The following is a 19,024-nucleotide window of genomic DNA, read 5'->3' on the forward strand; positions in this document are numbered from 1 at the left end:
CAGAGTGGTGGGGGCATCGGGGTCCAGGTCTGGGCGGAGAAGCCCTTTCCGGCAGAGGCCGGCCTTGCACTATGTCTGGGTGATACCTGCAGTTGTTGGTGACAACTCAAGGTCATCCCACAATTCATCTGGCTTTTGCCTTTACAGGCGGTATCCAGAGGATGAAGTTGAAAATACAGTTGACCCTTGACCAACATGGGGGTTAGGGGTCCCGACCCCCCATATAGAACTTTTGACTCCCCCAAAACTTAACAGCCTTACTGTCGACCAGAAGCCTCACCGATAGCGTAAGTCATCGATTAACACGTATTTTGTATAGGTATTTCAAATGGTCTCCTGGGGTGCCTGGTGGCTCAGTCGGTTGAGCATCTGACTTCAGCTCAGGTCGTGATCCTGCGGTCCGTGAGTTCGAGCCCCGCGTCGGGCTCTGTGCGGACAGCTCGGAGCCCGGAGCCTGCTTCGGATTCTGTGTCTCCCTCTCTCTCTGCCCCTCCCCCGCTCATGTTCCGCCTGTCTCTCAAAAATGAATAAACATTAAAAAAAAAAAAAAGGAAAATCGTAAAGAAGAGAAAATACGTTCACAGTACTATTGTGTATTGGAAAAAAAAAAGCAGTGAGGAATTGGGCCCGCACGTTCAGACCCGTGCTATTCAACGGTCAACTATGATAACCGGAGGTGCGGCCCTCTTTCTACCGTCCCCGCAGGAAAGGTTCCAGTGCACCCATCTCCTCCCTGACAAAGCAAAGCACAGACGTGGACAAAGAACCAACCCAGCCATCCAGGGCGCTTCAAGCTCTCAGGGCTCTGGCCTACCTACCCTTTAGGACAATTTGGCATCAACACGACTGAGTCTATCTATGTGCTGGCGATGGCCCGATACTGGACCTCAGACCCACATGGCTCCAGAATTCGTCTTGGCCAGGGGTGGGGGGTGTGGTGGTCTTTCACCGGCAGGACGCTTATCCCCACCAGCATTCAGCCGGGAGTCATCAGACCCCAGCCAGGATGGGCAGCCACCGTGAGCCCGGCAGGGAGAGGTGGGGGGTGGGGTGGGGTTTTAGCGTGTTTCTGGGCAAAATCAGTTATATGTAGGGTTGCAGGGAGGCTGAAAATCCTAGCTCACAGGTGGCGGAAATGCTTACGGAACAAGGCTCGGCTGTAGCCTTCAGGCGGCATTACAAATCTTTCCCCCAGATTCAAAGCAAGCAGGAGGAGGAAATCGAGGGACAGAGGCGAGGATCCCAGGAAGAATCCAGTCCAGGTAAAGGGCTGACCACGGGCCCCTAGAGACAGGTGCCTGACCATAGGCCACTGGCTAAAACACTCCTATTGCCAATTTTTGATCTGCTTACAACCCCACCCGCCCCCACCGCCACCGCTTAGCGCTGATGGAATTCAAATTTAACCCTGAAATCCGTAAGTTCCTAACTGGTGGTCAACAGAAACCCCAATAGAACAAGCAGAAAATATTCCCTCTTCCTCCAAAACCGTAGAAGGGCAGCCACCGTCCTGGGTCAGGAAGTGGTCTTTGCAAATGTCGCTCTTTGAAAATCGGCATAAAACGTATACAACATAAAATATGCCAGTTTAACTACTTTTAAGAGTACAATTCAGTGATGTTAGGGCCGGTCACACTGTTGTGCAACTGTCACCATATCTAGTTCCAAAACTTTTTCATCACCCCCAACTGAAACTTTGTACCCATTAGTCAATAACACCGTCCTCCCTTCTCTTCTCCCCCACCCGAGAGTCTCTTCTACTTTCTGTCCCAATTTGCCTGTTCTAGATCTTTTCTTTTAAGTTTACTTATTTATTTTGAGAGAGAGAGAGAGAGAGACTGAGGTAGGGGCAGAGAGAGAAGGAGAGAGGGAATCCCAGGCAGGCTCTACACTGTCAGTTCACAGCCCGACATGGGGCTCGATCTCACGAACCGTGAGATCATGACCCGAGCCGAAATCAAGAGTTGGACACTTAACTGACTGAGCCACCCAGGCAACCCTGTTCTAGGTATTTTTTAATTTATTTTTTAACGTTTACTTATTTTTGAGAGATAGAGACAGAGCACAAGAGGGGAGGGGGCAGACAGAGAGGGAGACACAGAATCCAAAGCAGGCTCCAGGCTCCGAGCTGTCAGCACAGAGCCCGACGCGGGGCTCGAACCCACAGACCGCAAGATCATGACCTGAGCCGAAGTCAGACACTTAACTGACTCAGGCGCCACCCCCTTTTTGTATATTTGTGTTCAAAGTGAGTCTCTTTAAATACAGCGTATTGCTACAGCAATTTTTTTTAATGTTTGTTTATTTTTGAGAGAGAGAGAGAGAGAGAGAAAGCATGAACAGGGGAGGAGCAGAGGAGAGGGAGAGAGAGAATTCCAACCAGGGTCCACACTATCAGGATAGAGCCTGACATGGGGCTCGATCTCATGAACCGTGAGATCATGACCTGAGCCGAAATCAAGAGTCGGATGCTTAACTGAGCCACCCAGGCACCCCTCTTTTCATCTTTTTGAGGGTGCCTTGTCCACGATCAATCGCTTCTTGCTTTCAGGATTGTCTCCTTGTCTCTCAGCAACTTGATTATCACGTGTCTCTGCGTGGCTCTCTTGGAGTCTATCTGCTTGGAGTTCAGTGAGCTTCTTTGGGTGTAGATCTGGGTCTTTCGTCAAATCTGGGAAGTTTCCAGCCATTATTACTTCAAATAATCTCTCTGGTCCCTTCTCTCTTCTTCCTCTGGGACCCCCTGTCTGCCCATGTTGTTATACTTGAGGATGTCACCGCAGTGCCTCTGGGACTGTTCGTTTTTCTTCACTCTTTTTCCTTTCTGCTCTTCGAGGAGCACAGTGTCGTCGTCCTGATCTTCAAGTTCACGGATTCTCTCTTCTGCCTGCGCAACTCTGCCACTGAACCCCCAGTGAGTTTGTCAAGTCTCGTACTTTGAACCCCTGAGTTTTTCTGTCTCTGTTAAACTTCCCATTTGTTCTTACATCGTTCTCTTGATTTCCTTTAGGGTTTTTTGTTTTTTTGGTTTTTTTTTTGCTTTTTGTCTGTGGTTTCCTTTAACTCGCTGGGCGTATTTAAGACAGTCGACTGAATGTCTTTGACTAGTAACTCCACCTTCTGGACTCCCTCGGGCACTTTGTCCGGTTTTGTCTTCCTACCTGCAAGCCCCATTTTCCTACTTCTCTGTAAACTTTGTCAATTTGTTGGGAACTGGATATTGGAGATGATAATGTGGGAACTCTGGAAACCAGGGCTTACTTTGGCTGCTGGAGAGCTACGGTCTTCCGTTTCTATAGTGACTTTCCCCAGCTCTGCCATTCCCTGTATTCCTTGTTGGTCAGGGACCGAAGCTTCTGTCCTGCTGCCTTGGTGGTCAGCGTGAGGTCTGGCAGAGGTGCCTGACCCGCCGATGTCCCGCTGTGCTGCTGGCCATCAAGCATGCCCCTGGCTCTCGTGCTGGATGAGGTCCCGGAGTCCCCGGACTGTTAATTCTGATCGTTATTCCCCCCGGCTGAATGGTCTTCTTGGAGAGGCTGGCCCCGGCGTGGCTTCTTCTACGATTTTCTCTCACCAATAGTATTTTTTTTTTTTATTATTCATTTTTGAGAGACAGAGACAAGAGTGTGAGCAGGGGAGGGGCAGAGAGAGAGGGAGACACAGAATCTGAGGCAGGCTCCAGGCTCCGAGCTGTCCGCACAGAGCCTGACGCGGGGCTCGAACCCACGAACTGTGAGATCATGACCTGAGCCGAAGTCGGACGCTTAACTGACTGAGCCACCCAGGCGCCCCTCACCAATGTTATTTTTAAACACACCCAAGTTTCCAGGCTTGTGGTTACGTCCCGTGAAAGTACCTCCAGCCTCTAATCCCAGGGTTTCTGGGGGGCTCGGTGCCCAGGTGAATGACACTGAGGTGAGCATCTATGTGCTCTGTGAAAGATGGGCTTGTGTGTTTCCGGAGGGGAGCCAGAGAACGGGGGCTGGCCGCTCTCGCTTCTCCTCCATACAAATAAGCCAGCCACGCAAGATTTCCTATCTGAACACAGAAGGTGAGCGTCTGTAGCTCACTGGATGTGCAAGAACAAAACCACGACTCCCAGACTATAGTAGAAACTGGATTTTAATAGAATATTCAAGTCTAGCATTTGCTATTTACAACAAATAAATATTGCCCCTCCCCAACTGGTAAACTTTTTGTTTTGTTTTGTTTTGTTTTTGCCTTTTATACAAATACTCAACACCCCTCCCCTTCCCCCAAATCCTTCTTTCCCACTAACCCCCGTCTCGTGCGGTCTCGTGAAGCCCAGGGCGTGGGAGTGAGCGACACCCGCGGTGTCGTGAGATTCAGTGTCAGCGGGACTCGTCTGAGACCGTCCTCACTCACCGGGTGAAGAGTGTGATCTGTGAAGAGGCTTCCCCCCCACCCCAACCTCCTGGGGGAGGGCTGGGCAGGGGGTGGGCGAGACTCCTTCACTCTGCTGGACCCGACGGTGGGATCTTTGGTGCGGCCCGGGAAAGGCTAGTGTGGTGGCCAAGAGGGGCCGGGACCCCAGAAGGGCACGGCCGATGCCCGCGGGCGGAGGAGAGAATTGCAGTGGTCAGACCCAGTGGATGAGCAGGTGCCCTGGGGTGCCCACGGGCACAGGTGGCAGTGACCCACACCTGAGCAGGTGTGAGGGGCAGCACACAGAGGGCAGTGCCCGGCGGCACGCGGGGCTCCGTGCCCACCGACGGCGCTCCTCGGCCAAAGTCAGCTGGTCCTCCGGTTCCGGAGAGCAGAAGGCACCTAAGGCGGCGAGTGGTCCACAGGAGGCCAGGTCAGCCCGTCAAGCAGCAGGCGTCAATCCCGGCAGCGGGAGACGTTGAGGGTGAGACGAGTCTGGGGGTGGCCTGAGCTGGCGGGTTGGGCAGAGGGTGCCCGCCTGGCCTGGGCCACCGGAGTCCGGAAGTGCTCAGTTACCCAGGCAGCCGGACCCTGCAAGAGGGGTCCCTGTGGCGGGCCAGCACCGGGGACGAGTTAGAAGATGCCCTTGGCGATCCTGAGCCCTTTCTGCTTCATGCGAGGGAGAGTCGAGCTGGCGCCATGCCTGACCTTTGCCCCCTTTGTGAAGGTCCGTTTCTTTAGGACAAAGTCATAGTTGGCAGTAGAGTTCATGGCGTAGAACACGTTAGCGTTGTCCGGGATCTTCAGCTCTGGTGGGGGAGGGGCGGGGGGTCAGTGGTGCTGACAGAGACCTCACCTGCCCCCCCCCCCCCCAACCCCAACGAGGGCAGGCCCGAGCCAAAGGCCTGAGACGCCCAGTCTAAATCCAGGAATACCAAGGACCCCTGGGAAGGACACCTGCCGAGGGTCGACTGCTGGGACTCGTGAAATCCAATGACTCTTGGTTACAAAGGGACTCGACTCCCTAAGTCCCTGCCTCGGCCTGGAGCCGGAAAAGGGTTATCCATCCTGCACACCTGTTGCCTTCACTGACCACCATCCCGAGCTGGAATCTAGAACCCCTCCCCTGGATCCCGTGCTACTCAGGACCAAGGCTGAGAGACCCAGCGACGGGCAGACCCTGCCCCAGGTCTTCTGTGCCCGGGTCCAGGACGCCTCCCTGCTCCGAGTGGCAGATGCCAGGCTTTACTTGGGCCCCTCCTACCCTGTCTGTAGCCCAGCGTTGCGCCCCTGCCTCACTTTCCCTACCTTGCCTGGGCCTCAGTCCTCCCGCCCTGCAAGATGGGGCACGCGCCTGCGCAGTCCCCCTCCCCACGCCACCGAAATGGTGCAAGAAGGTGAGAGAGGGTTTAGAAACCACTTGTGGGGACGCTGGGGGTCACTAACGGCCGGCAGCAAACGTGCGGCTCGTGGAGAGAAAACAGGGCGAGGACGGTCCGTACAGGTAACCTGCACAGCACGTGCTTCCAGGTGTGCGTAGGGATTAACCCCTGGCTCGCTCCCCGCTCTCGTGGGGAGGGGGACACAGGCACAGGCGGCCTAAGGACCTTGCCCGAGCTCTCCGAGCCCCGCAGCACGGCTCCGAGTCTGTGCTTGCTCTTGGTTCTGTCGCTTTCCCAGCTCTGACCCACTGAGCCACACCCTCGGAGCCTGTTTTTAGCATCTGCCGGGGGCGCCTGGGGGGTTCAGTCGGTTAAGCGCCTGACTTCGGCCCAGGTCACGATTTCACGTTTCATGAGTTCAAATCCCACGTCAGGCTCTCTGCTGTCAGGACAGAGCCCGCTTCGGATCCTCTGTCCCCCTCTCTCTCTGCCCCTCCCCTGCGCGTGTTCTCCCTCAAAAATAAACAAACAACTGGGGGGCTCCGTCGGTTACGCGTCCGACGTCGGCTCAGGTCACGATCTCCCAGTTCACGGGTTTGAGCCCCGCATCGGGCTCTGTGCTGACAGCTCAGAGCCTGGATCCCGCTTCGGATTCTGTTGTCTCCCTCTCTCTCTGCCCCTCCCCCCCTTGTGCTCTGTCCCTCTCTCTCTCTCCAAAAGAAACATTAAAAAAATGTTAAAAATAAATACATAAATAAATAAACATTAAAAAAAAATTTTTTTTCAATTGTTAACGTCTGCTATGGTCAGAATGATTGTGTGTGCCCAAGATTCGTGTGGGAATCCTAATGCCCCAAGCACTGGGGCCTTGGGGCAGTGATGAGGTCAGGATATTATAATAATCCCATTCCTGAGACCCCCACGCCCCTTCTGCCACGTGAGGACACGAGAAGGTGGCCGTCTGCCACCCGGAAGAAGGCCCTCACCAGAACCTGACCCTGCCGGCACCTTGATCTTAGACTTCCAGCCTTTAGAACCGTGAGCAGTACATTTCACTAGTTTAACAGCCCCTCCCCGGCCCGCGGTGTTTTGTCACGGCAGCCTGCACGGACGAGGACAGGGTCACGCGTGCGTGCATTTTCACATGTTTGAGGTTCTTTCGGAAGCACGTTTCCCCTCTCAGCCAGCCTGTCCCTGTGAACGGCCCTCGGGCTTGGCCGTCTGGCTGCGGGGCCCCAGGAGAAAAGCCTTTTCTCTTCGCTCCTTGGTGCCGCTAAGCTGCGAACTAGGTCTCCCGCGGCCGGTTCCCGCCCAGGAAGGGGCACATGCCAGGGGCCAACGAGGATGCTGCCCCAGGGAGCGGGGGGCCGTGGGCCTGGGGTGTGGTGCCGCCCTCCCCCGCAGCCCGCCCGCCTGGCCCCGGACTTACTGCGGTCGTCGGAGATAACCTGCACGAGCTCGTATTCGTCGGCCTCATCCTCTTCCAGGTTGTGTTTGTCCATGGCCTTGCGGATGACGGCTGGAGCCTTGTCCTGGCTGGTTACCTGGATCAGGGAGGGGGGGGGGCAGCCATGAGGTCGAGGGTCCGGGAGGCGCCCCCACAGAGCATAGCACCAGGGACCCTCGGAGCTGCCTCGCGCTGCGTTCAAAGGCTCAGCTTCTGGCTGGGTCCACGGGCGCCTCACCACCTGGTCCTGCCCCGGGAGGCCCCCCACACTATGATGAGGGCCTTTTCCCCATTGTTCCTGCCTCCCCCCCCCCCCCCCCGTTCTCCTACAAGCCTGCCACCTCCTCCCATGCCACCGTGGGAACCTGCCTGCTCCCGGGGGCTGTTCCCCTGGATCCCGGCCCGGCGGGACAATGGGATCAGTGAACCCAGGGAGGAGAGGGCGTCTAGTCCCAGCCCTGGAGGTAGGAGAGGAGCTGGCCAGATGCCCAGGGGCTGCCTGTAGGCCAGGCCTGCACTGGCTAGAGGCTGCTGTGGTGGCCAGCACAGGCCGCCCGTCTTGCCTCGACCCCAAAGGCCAGAGTGCAGACGGGCCTCGGACGTGGGGTCATGTAGGCGGCTCTTTAAGGACAGTCAGGCTAGTTCCTGGCGGGGAGAGCAGCTCAGTACGCGGTGGGTATGTAACGGGCACCTGACCCATTGTTAACGGCAGCCTGCGCGGACGAGGACAGCGTCATGCGTGCGTGCATTTTCACATATTTGAGGTTCTTTCGAAAGCACGTTTCCCCTCTCAGCCAGCCTGTCCCTGTGAACGGCCCTCGGGCTTGGCCATCTGGCTGCGGGGCCCCGGGAGAAAAGCCTTTTCTCTTCGCTCCTTGGGGCCGCTAGCTGCGAACTAGGTCTCCCGCGGCCGGTTCCCACCCAGGAAGGGGCACACGCCAGGGGCCAACGAGGACGCTGCCCCAGGGAACGCGGGCACTGTGACCGGATGGGGGACCTCCAGAGAGTGCACAGGGCTCGTCTACAGCCTGAGTTTAGGAACGCGAATCCCTGCCCCCACCAGCAGCACACACAGTGTCTGGAGACAAATCCCCTTGGCTTGATCTCAAGCGCTAAATGACATCTAACGTCTCATACTGCCCGTCACCTCCACAGCCACAAGCCTGGTGGCCACCGTTCTCCCCGCCTGACCGCCTCCTGACCGGCCCCTCCGCCTCTCCGGCCACCAGCCCACCCTCGCAGAGAAGCCCTGAGTCACCGGACCCGTCACCCCAGCCAGCAGCGGCTTCTGTCTGCCGCCACGGAGATCCAGGCCCCAAGCCTCGGACCTCAGGCCTCCCCCACTCCCTCCCTCCCTCCCTCCCTGCCCGCCTCGGGTGCCTTGTCTGTGAAGCCCTCCCCGGCCCCGGATCTCCACGGAAGCTGCTTTCTTTTTGTCCGCCGACCATCTGTCTTTCCTGACCCCCCCGGAAGGTCGGCTCCAGGACAGCGGGCAGGGGACGGAGCCCAGCACACGCGTGCGGCCCGGCAGAGCATGGGCACGGGGACGCCCGCCCGCGCCGCTCACCAGGATGCTCTTGTACATGTTGCCGTTGTCCACATCCAGGCTGACGCGGATGATACAGCAGTCGCCCACCTGCTGGTTGTAGAGGGGCAGTGAGGCGCTGTGGCTGCAGACCCCTGAGACGGAGCGCTTGTGGGTGCGCGTGGCAGCCACGGGCGTGGTGGAGGCTGAGGAGGAGGACGCGCTGCTGGAAGCCGAGCTGATGCCGGAGGTCTCCGGGGACGACTGGGAGGCCGACTCCCAGAACTGTGGGGACGGCACGGTCAGCAGGGCGCCCGGGCCAGCGCCCGGCTCCGGGGGACCCCGGGCGCTCTGTTCGGGAGCCGGGAGCGCCCCTCGGCCGCTCACGGGTGTGGCGTGGGGGCCCTGGGCCCCGCGAAGGGCCGTCAGGGAAAAGGGGCGGGCGGTCACCTTCTTTTCCTGACCATCGGGGGACTCCGGGACGAAGCTCACGTTGATCTCCTCCACGTCGGAGCTGGAGGAGCCGGCCGAGTGGACGCTGAGTGCGTCGGCGATGTCCCCGCTGCTGAGGTAGGGGCCGCACCTGAGCTGGTCACAGGACTTGGAGTGGGAGCTGCCGCTGCTGCTGAGCTCCGTGCTGGGGGCCTGGCGGCTGCATGGACGGCTCAGCTTACTCGGGGGGCCTCCCCTGGGACACATCCCACCCCTGCCCCCACCCCCACACTCGGCACTCCAGGCTCTGCGCCAAGGGCTCGGTCAGTCACCAGCACCACGTCTGTCCCTGCTTTGGAAGCGATCGATTTAGGATCACCCCATTTCACAGAGGAGGAAACTGAGGCCCAGGGAGGGTAGACAAGTGGCCCCAGTCGCGCTCAGCCTGAGGCTTCCGTAAGCCCCGAGGGAGCCCTTCCTGCCAGCCCGGGGCCACTCACTCGCTCCAGCGCTTGACGATGGCCGCGTTCTTCTTGGCCTTGAGGGTGTTGCTGGCCGACTCGGAGGGGGGCTCCAGCTCACACGACAGGTTGTAGCTACAGGACAGAGAGGCAGCCGTGAGGCGAGCAGGAGGCACACTCGGGTCTCCCTCCCAGAACCTGCCTGGCAGTGGGGGTCCAGACGCCCAGCCACCACCAGGCAACAGAGCCCGGTCCTGAGCAAGATCCCACACCACAGCCCGCCCGCCCCTGCCGTGCCCCACCCGCACCCAGCCAGCCTCACCTCTCCGTCTCGCTGAGTCGCTCCATGGCCCGGAACCAGGCCCCAAAGTGCTCCTCGGGTGTGATGCTGTAATTGTTGCAGGCCGACTGGAGCAGCTTGATCTGGGCGATCACTTCGAATTCCTGGGGCCCAGAGGGAAGGACGGGACAGTGATGGGATAGATGCGGTGCTGGGTGTGGCCCGAGGGGCTGCCGGGGAGGTCGTGGGTGGGGGTGCTGGGCGGGGCAGGGGCCCAGGGTCTCTGTGTCCTCTCCTACTCTCTACTCCCGCCCAGGGCCACTCTGTTCTAACAAAACAGCCCCTCCCAGGAAGCTGTCCTTGATTCTGGCCTCCTGTACCCCCCTCCAGTGGGAGAGGTCCCCCCTCCTCTGTGTATCCAACTCTCCCCACAAATATAACAGGAAGCAGGATGCAGCTGAGGCAGGTCTCTGATTTCCACCCCCCCCCCCCCCCCGCCAACACGTACGGACGGCAGCCGCTCACCTTCCTCCGCTTCTCGAAGTTGATCAGTCTCCCCTGGAAGGCAGACAGCCAGCGAGCATCAGAAGGCGTCCCCTTGCCCATGACCACCCCTTAGCCCCTCTCAGGCTGCACTACCGACAGCATACACCAGGGGGCGGGGTGGACGAACACACACACACACACACACACACACACACACACACACACACACCTCTGGGCCTGGGGAGGGGGTGGTCCTAGGATCTAGGGGGTGGTGGGCAGAGGGACAGAGCTTCAAACAACTACTGGCCCAGCCCTCTGAGGACAAAAGGATTGAGGCCTCAGGCAGGAAGGCCCAGCTTGGAGGGCGGGCCTCTATCCTCCTGTGGTTGCTGCCCAAGGGAGGGCCGTGGGCAGCTGGGCCAGACCCTGGGCAGCTCTAAGCCTCAGCGGCTGGGCACCTAGCTCTGTTTACTCACTGGTGAGCCGGGCAGGAGCCCAGGCACGTGGGGGTGGCTGGGGGCCCTCAGACAAGGTGTGCCCAGCGCTTGAGAGCTCAGGGCTCGGTGAGGCGCGCTTTCCCCTAGGGCTCCGGGACCCCGGCCCCACTCCCGCCCGGCCCCGGCCCCCGGGGCTCACTCACATACAGATAGTCCTTCATCGCGGTGTCCAGCATCACCAGGTCTGTGAGGAAGGTGCCCAGGTAGGGAACGGTGCCCTGGATGACACCCTGTGACGTTGGGGTAGGGCTGATGAGCAACGACCGAGGCCTCCCCCAGCCTCCCACTCGGAGCAGCCCGGGGACCTTCAGCAGTCTCCCCCAGACTCCCTCCCAGTGCCCACAGACCCCAACCTCGCCGAGGTTCTGTGGTCCCTGGACCCTCCCCACCCCTAAGCCCACCGAGCCCAGCTGCCATCGGCACCCTCGAGACCCCCTGCTGGTCAGGGCACAGCCCTGTCAGGGCCCAGAGGAGCTCAGGTCACTGCAGCGGCAGGAGGGGAAGGGCTGGGGGCGACCCCTCCTCTCCTGCCTCGGGCCGGCCCCCCCTCACCTCTCTCGGCGTCGAGTGTACTCACCGTCTCCTTTGGCCGCTTCTGGGCTCTCTTGGGGTTCATCTCCAGGGTGGCAAACTTGGAGGTGCCCTCCTGCCAGGGTTGGGGACGGGATCAGTGAGACCCTCCTCTCCTCCCCTCTTTCCCCTCCAGCAGACCTGACCTTGGTACTTGGTCACTGGTCCGAATGCTCTGCTGTCACCAGTGGGGTGCCCTGGTGCTCCCGGGGTGTGGGAATGTGGGGCCAGTGGCCTGGCCTCCCCAAGCCTGTTTCCTGGTCTGGAAAGTGCAGGTGAGCAAGACACCCACCTCCGGGAGGTCTCCAAGGACTCAGCAGCCCGTGCCCTCTCCGAGGTGGGGGCCCTGCACAGAACTCTCCCACACTCCTCTTCTCCTGGTATCTCACTGCCTCCCCGTGAGTCGTGAGACTAGAGGGACCCCAGGCTCATCCTTCCTCCGCTCTCCCGCTAAGGAAACTGAGGTCCCGAGAGGGGTAGTGACCTGCCCAAGGTCCTAGAGGGACTCAGAGGTGGGTGGGCTGGAGATCTGTTCCTGCTAACTGGTCATCCGGCTAATTTGAGGCCCTGCAGTGACAGCCTGCAGGATGTCTGGGATCCGTTTGCGGCGCCTGCCCCGGGGCGGGGTGAGGAGTCCCCCAGGGCTCCCAGAGCTGCGTCCCAGGACTGCTCGTTTGGACCCAAGGTCGAGCAGCCCCTTCGGGACTTAGCCTCTGGCACCCCCTGCGGTACCTTGTCCCCAGGGAGCCGGGGTGCGCCCACCCTGAGCTGCAGCACCGACAGAAGGAGCCTCCCACCCCAGACCCCAGCCGCCCAGCAGCCTGGAGGAAGCAGGAGACCTGCCGATCCAGCCACCCCCCCCCCCCCCCCCGCTCCCCGCCTTGTAGAACACCTCAGCTGCTCCCACACCATTCCATTACCGGGGCCTCCGGTCCCCCAAACTACCCCCCACCGGCCCATGCACCAAAAAGATCTCACTCTCCTCAAAGTCCAGCCCAGACAGGACTGGGACTTTTCAAAGAAACGTCCACCGAGAACCTCCCTGCTCTGCCCAGACTTTACCTTGATGAGCAGCTCTCTGCTCAGTGAGTAGTTGTTCTCATCCGAGAAAATCTCCGACAGCTTCTGGAAGATGCGGAAGCTGTCCCTGGGTGGGGGAAGGGAGGAGAACCATGGGAATGGCAGGGAGGGGTGTGAGTGCCCATCCATTTAGGACCCAAGGACCCAACCGCCCAGACGGGTGGTTTTCACCCAGGGTTCTGCTGGGCCCAGGGCGCTCTGTGGGCCGGGGGAGGCGAGCTCCACGTGTGTGGCTCTGTTTGGATCTCTTTGGATTTCAAGGGGACAGAGTGGTGTGGCTGGCAAGGAAACACAGGAAAATCTCCAATGTGGCTGTGTCTAGTGCTTGACAGATAGGGAAACTGAGTCCCAGGGCAGAGGTGCTGGCCTAAGGCCAACGGACACTTGGACCCCCAACCGGCAGGCCGGCCTCAGGATTTGCTGCCTCCTGGCAGGTCCCAGGCTCACAGAGGGGACAATGCTTAGTCGCTTGGGGGGTCCCGGGTCCCTCCAGGTGGAGCTCCTGCAGAGAGAGGTCTCCCCACCTGGAAACTTCTTCCCACGTCTTCTTCAGCCTGTGGATGGAGTTGCTCTGCAGGGCCGACAGGATGGCGTAGAGAGACGAGAAGTTCTTGAGGACACGGCACTCCTGGCAGAGGAACAGAAGGGCCGTGGGGTGCGGGTGCAGCCCCCTGAGCTCTGACCTTCCATCCTGGGTGACACAGACTCCCAGGGAGCCCCAACGAGCACCTGGGCCCCCGTCCATGACACTCCCAGGGAGGAGGCTCTGAGCTCAACACGAGGGAGGACGTTAAGCGGGCAGTGAGCATCGAGGCAGTGGGATGTGTGAATCAAGGCCAGCGAGCCGCTGGGAAGGGAGGGCTGGGGTCTCTGCAGGCTCGTGGACCACAGACCACAGCCCTGAGGGCAGATGAAGGCGAGAAAGGGGTTCCCCAGGGCCCCTCCAAGGCATACCCTGGCCACCTCGATCCAGTGCTCCACCACCCTGGCCCTGTCCCGGGCCGTCACAGTCCGGTCCCCCAGGCAGGTGGTGATGACGCAGTTGGCCACACTGTTGAACTGGGTGACTGTGGCGCGGACAGTGGGAGCCAGGTGTTCCTTGCCCTTCTTGTCCCGCTGGGACCAGATGGAGCCCAGGCAGTGGTAGGGCACCACCTTCTTGAACAGCTCCTGGGGGATCATGGGGAGCGTCACCTAGCACTGCCACGGCCCAGCTCAGCGTCCCCGGTCTCCCTAGTCCCAGGCAGGGTCCCCGGTCAGGGCTGGAGCTCAGAGAAAGCTGAGGATGTGGCTCGAGCCTCGCAGGCCCGGGGTGGGGGCCGTGCCTCTGGGCTCTGTTCTCCGCCGACCGTGGGCGCCCAGCGCACTTGTGACCCAGATGACGCACGGGCAGCGAAGAGCGTCTGGCATTTTCAGACGCCCACCCTCACTCACTGCAAGCACCAGAAGCTGGCTCACAGCTGCGCACACCAGGCGGCACCTTCGGCTCCCCCGTCGTGGCTCAGGTCCCCCCACCCTGTCCAGATGCACGCTCACCGCGGGCGCTCCGCCCACAGGCTTTGTCTGCCGTAAACTCCAGGACACGGCAGGTGCCTCGTAGGTGCCGAGGCCTCCCGAGCAGATGGTGGGGTGACCCACGGAGCTGGATGTACCACGGTGAGCTCCACCCCCCCCCCTCGAATGGGCCGGGCTCCACCCAGCCTTCTACCGCCCCGTCTCATTTAATCCATCGTCACTGCGCACAGGGATGGGGTGGGGAGGGTCCCATCTCTGCATCCACAGTCCAGAGACCACGCAGGAACGGAGCTGGGATATGCCGGGGAATGGCAGGGAATGGACCAGAGGCTGGAGGAAAGCGCTCCCCTGCCCCGCCCGGCTGAGAAAAACTGCTCACCGCATCCATCAGTGTGAACTGCTCTGCCACCAGGTCGGGAGGGAAGGCCAAGAGGTGAGGCTTCTCATTCAGGCCATTTTCTGCAGCCACAGGTGACTGCCAGGGAGGCTCAGGCACCGGAGCTGCCTCCAGGTCTACAGTTTGCGATAGAGCTGGCTCTAGTTCTGGAGCTGGGGCTGGAGCCGGTTCCGGAGCCGGTTCCGGAGCCGGCTCTAGCTCTGGTTCTGGAGCCGGTGTTGGAGCCGGCTCTAGCTCTGGTTCTGACTCAGGTGCCAAAGCCGGCTCTAGTTCCGGAGCTGGTTTTAGAAGTGGCGCTGGAGCTGGCGACAGAGCTAGAGGAGAGAAGTTTCCAGATGTCTTTGCAGAGACAGAACCCACTCCAGAGCCTCCCGGGGAAGCCGCGGCCAGGAACCCACACCGGGACCTCTGCTCCCCTGCGGTCCCCCGCCGGGGCTCTCAGTCTCTGCTCCTGGCCCCACATCAGCCCCCGGGGGCTCCTCCCTGGGTGGCCCAGCACCGCCCCGGCCCCGTGCACCCCCATCCCCCACCCCCCAGCCTTCTCACCCTCGGGCTCGGCCTCCGAGAGCTCTGCGTGCTCCAGCTGGGCCAGGAGAAGCTGGGCACGGCGCTCTAGGTCAGAACCAGGCATGTTGAGCTGCACATAGGCCACCAGCTGCTTGAGGCAGGGAAAGTCTGGGGGCTGACAGAAGTCCTCCGAGTACTGGTCCAGCCAGGTGCCCAGAATGGAGGAGATGGCACTGGAGGGAGGGGGGGCAGGCAGCAGAGTCAGTGGCCCGGCCTTTCCTTCCGCACGGCCCCCTGCGGCGCCCCTAGGGGTCCTCCATCCAGAGGCCAGGCCCACCTGAGCACCCCCCTCCCCCCCCCCCACCGCCACTAGCCGTCCAGGCAGGGGCAGGTCCGGTCAGAAGGCGGGGGCCTGGCCGTCCCCACGGGAGGGAGCCCTCCATCGATGGTGTGGGCACCCCTGCCTTCCCCAGGGAGGCCTGCCCCTCCCCTGTCTGTCCGGGGGCCTCCTGGCTACAGCGTAAACTCCAGGACGGCAGAGGGCTGCCGTGTCTGCTCTGTCCCTGCCCTGGCCGCACACAGTAGGTGCTGCGTAAGTGTGTGAGGAGGAGGGAACAGGCAGCGTCCTCCCGCCCAGCCTGCGTGGGCTCTCATGGCCCCTCGTCCCCAGCTCCTGCACCCATGGCTGCCGTACTGCCTCCGAGGCGCCTGGGGGTCTCCTCTCCCCACAGACACTATTCTCAGGAACACTGTTCTCAGTCCGGGCAGCTGGACTCAGGGGACTGACGCGTGAGGTCGATGGGTGAGCAGGTGGCCCCCACACCTCCGTCCTGGGACCCCGGGTCGGGGCCGGGCAGGAAGGGCTGGGGTGGGCTGTGGGGGGGACCCACTCTCTCAGGGGCCAACCTCAGCCCCCGGCCTCTCTTCTGCTCCCCAGGGCCCAGGACCCCAGCCACGGCTGTCTGACTCCTCTCCTCCTGCAGGAGAGGCCCCTGCCCCTCAGCCCTCCAGCAGGAATCACAGCTCGTGTGGGAGGCGTGGCTCTGCCCAGCGCCCCCGCCCCCGCCCCCGCTCTAGATGTCCCCCACCTTGGAGACGGGGGTCCTCCCATCAGCTCCCAAGTCCGCTCACTTTTTCAGTTGGTCCTGGGGTCCGCCGTCCTCGTCAGAATAAGGAAGGATGCATCCGTATCTAGAGGAGGCCGTGAGGGCATCACATCTACCGTACCTGCTATGATGTCTAGGGTTACTGGCTGACTTCTGGACGGGAACGGAAGCCCAGGAGGGTAGCGTCTGGTCTGGGGTATGCGAAGCGTCTAGAAGGGGCTCCGTGCCCACTTGTTGAGTGAACGACGCCCAGCCAGCACCATACAGACATCTGAGGGGGTCGGGGACCCCTCCCTGGCCACCCCCAGGATGGGTCCCCCATATACAATCGAGGGCGAGAGCAGCTTTGCCCCAGGCACGGGACACCCAGGCTGGAGGCAGAGAGGAAGCACGGCAGCCCCAGGCAACCCCCTCCACGGGCCGGGCACAGGGTGGGGGACTTGTCCCAACAGTGGGACACGACCCCATGTGGGGTGTTCCTCCTGACACCCAGGGTTCCCACGAAACACCTGAGGCTCAAAAAGGTGCCAGGAGGGGGCGGGGAGCCGCTGTGCTGTGCGGGGGCCGTGCTCACCTTTTGAACAGCAGGTCCAGCACCTGCTGGGTGGTGGTGAAGGCTCGGTACGTGCACAGGAAGATGGTGACGTAGGAGAGGTCGCTGCCCTGGAAGGCGGGCACCAGGTGCTCCACCAGCTTCTCCAGCGTGCCGGCCTTCACCGTCCGCACCTTGCAGGTCTCATACAGGTTCAGGGCTGACTCATTTTCACACTGGGGTGGGACACAGGGGCTCAGATGAACTCCCAAGTGCTCAGTGACATGTGGCAAGGGTGCAGACATGCGTGCCCCCAGCAGAAAAAGGTTCTCAGCTTAAGAAGTGGAATCGGAAGGGGCACCTGGGTGGCTCAGTCGGTTAGGCATCCGACTTCAGCTCAAGTCATGATCTAGCAGTCCGCGGGTTTGAGCCCCGCGTCGGGTTCCGTGCTGACAGCTCAGAGCCTGGAGCCTGCTTCCGATTCTGTCTCCCTCTTTCTGCCCAACGCCCCCCACTGCCGTTCGCACTCTGCCCCTCTCTCTCTCTCTCTCTCTCTCTCAAAAATAAAATAAAGCATTGAAAAAAAAAGTGGAATTGGAGATGGGGAGGGCTAAAAAATACTAACCCAACACTTTCTGGCCATTCTGTTAGGGGAACTTAAAACGACCGCCCCTCCTTGTATTAGGAGCATCACTCCCGTGAGCCCTGGCAAAACCTGCCCATTCTAGAGACCAGAACACAGAGGCTTATTCTGGGGTGAGAAGAGATACAGCATGTTCAGTGCAGCCCCGGGGAAAGCTGTGGGAAGGAATCAAGACCAGGTCCTAGAGCATGAAAGGGTGAATCACCGTGACGACCGGGCCTCCCCTTTGGAATGTTGTGCTGCTGAGTCCGGCCCTACCTCTGACCTGGAGGGGTCACAGGGCTGTGCCCCAGGAGACCGCAAGTTATATAGTAGCCTGAGCCTCCGCCCCTTTTGGGTCAAACTAGCCCTTCTAAGCGAGGTGCTGCGGAAGGGCTTGAGGGTCTGCAAGGGCGGGCTCACGGCCCCTGACACAAACGGGGGCAGGAATTAAAACGAGAAAAACTGGGGCAACGTACAAAATCACTTGCAGCCTAACGTGAAGTAAAAACAGCAGAAAAGTGCCTTTGTTGTGTTTTTCGAAAAGGGTCTTTTGGGGGGGGGGGTGCCTGGGTGGCTCTGTCAGTTGAGCATCCGACTTTGACTCGGGTCATGATCTCACGGTTTGTGGGTTCGAGCCCCGCGTCGGGCTCTGTGCTGACAGCTCAGAACCTGGAGCCTGCTTCCGATTCTCTGTCTCCTTCTCTCTCTGCCCCTCCCCCCCGCACAAGTGTGTGTGTGCTCTCTTTCTCATAAATAAACATTAAAACTTTTTTTTAAATATAAATGTTTTACCAAAGAGCGTCTTTTTTTATATTCATCAAACACGTGCAGAGGGATGCTCCCGGCCGAGCCCAGGACCGGACAGTGGTGGGGGGGGCACGAAGGCCCATGATCCTCTGGGAGGGGGGGCTGTGGGCCCTCAGGCAGGAAGGCCCTGGGAGGGAACCCAACAGAGTCGCCGAGCGGCGTCTGGCCCCCGGGCCTCCGCAGGGTTCCGGCGGTGGGGGCCCCCGTGCCCGCACTCACCCCGAGCCAGCGTTGGCCCTTGTTGGCGCCATGGTGTGCCTGCACCTTCCGCAGGGAGATGGAATGGATGACCCCGTTGACCAGCTCCTCGCCGATCTCCTGCGTGCAGCTCTGTGGAGACAGTGCCCGGCCACCAGGCAGGGGCGTCAGGGGCTGCCTCATGAACCTCCGGTCCGCAGATGAGGCCCGGTGTCCACGCAGATCCCCAGGCCAGGACTAAATGGGCCGACGGCTCGAGGGCTCTCGGGAGTAGTCTCGGGGCAGGTGGACACCACCCCCAGCCTCGCCCCCTTCCCACTCCACCAGCCACAAGCTGGGTACGAGCGAGACAAGTCCCCAGGCTCCCAGACCCCCAGCCACCTGCTCGTGCCACCCGGAAGGTGCCTCCCCCACGGTCTGGGGCCCCAGGCCCTCGTCATGTCTCCCCAGCTCATCATCGTGCCCCCCCCCCACACCCCTCGGCTGACCCAGCAGCTCCTACGGACCCAGCCCCGGAGGCAGCATCACGGGTCTGGGGCAGGTGCAGGGCATCCCCGAAGGCCACATCCGACGCCACTTCCTTCCCTTTCTGCTCATTCAAGCCCGGGCCCTTTCTTGGGTAACAGAGGAGTTCCCCTTCTGTGTCCATCATCACGTGCATGGGGACGGGGTGAAAATGATGACGGTGCAGGCATCTGGGCAGAGGACTGGGCTTTCACGGGACTCAGAATCACAGGGCTGTAGAAAGGGGGATCTTCTGGCTGCTCCCTGGACCAGGACCAGAGAGGAAA

General features: G+C 60.8%; 1 protein-coding gene across 7 annotated transcripts in view; it reads right to left on the reverse strand.

Annotated features, from left to right (window-relative positions):
* Positions 1-4,104: 4,104 nt before the first annotated feature.
* RALGDS (ral guanine nucleotide dissociation stimulator) overlaps positions 4,105-19,024 on the reverse strand; it is a 40,117-nt gene continuing 25,197 nt past the window's right edge. For 4 of the 7 annotated variants that reach the window (XM_086684407.1, XM_086684406.1, XM_086684403.1 and 1 more), the window contains exons 2-18: positions 18,255-18,365; positions 16,646-16,839; positions 16,097-16,195; positions 15,005-15,198; positions 14,441-14,772; positions 13,501-13,716; positions 13,071-13,174; positions 12,529-12,613; positions 11,474-11,542; positions 11,040-11,126; positions 10,439-10,471; positions 9,956-10,077; positions 9,673-9,768; positions 9,191-9,392; positions 8,783-9,025; positions 7,198-7,312; positions 4,105-5,195 (exon numbers count right to left, since the gene is read on the reverse strand). In XM_086684407.1, coding sequence (XP_086540533.1) covers positions 5,020-5,195; positions 7,198-7,312; positions 8,783-9,025; positions 9,191-9,392; positions 9,673-9,768; positions 9,956-10,077; positions 10,439-10,471; positions 11,040-11,126; positions 11,474-11,542; positions 12,529-12,613; positions 13,071-13,174; positions 13,501-13,716; positions 14,441-14,772; positions 15,005-15,198; positions 16,097-16,195; positions 16,646-16,839; positions 18,255-18,365 — 2,478 coding nt within the window. In that variant the 3' untranslated portion in view covers positions 4,105-5,019. The remainder of the gene's footprint in view (positions 5,196-7,197; positions 7,313-8,782; positions 9,026-9,190; positions 9,393-9,672; positions 9,769-9,955; positions 10,078-10,438; positions 10,472-11,039; positions 11,127-11,473; positions 11,543-12,528; positions 12,614-13,070; positions 13,175-13,500; positions 13,717-14,440; positions 14,773-15,004; positions 15,199-16,096; positions 16,196-16,645; positions 16,840-18,254; positions 18,366-19,024) is intronic. The other 3 variants (XM_086684404.1, XM_086684402.1, XM_086684405.1) reach the window with 2 other exon arrangements.

The sequence above is a fragment of the Puma concolor genome, chromosome D4 (assembly GCF_028749965.1).
Source record: "Puma concolor isolate L17-30 chromosome D4, mPumCon1.1.hap2, whole genome shotgun sequence".
NCBI lineage: Eukaryota > Metazoa > Chordata > Mammalia > Carnivora > Felidae > Puma > Puma concolor.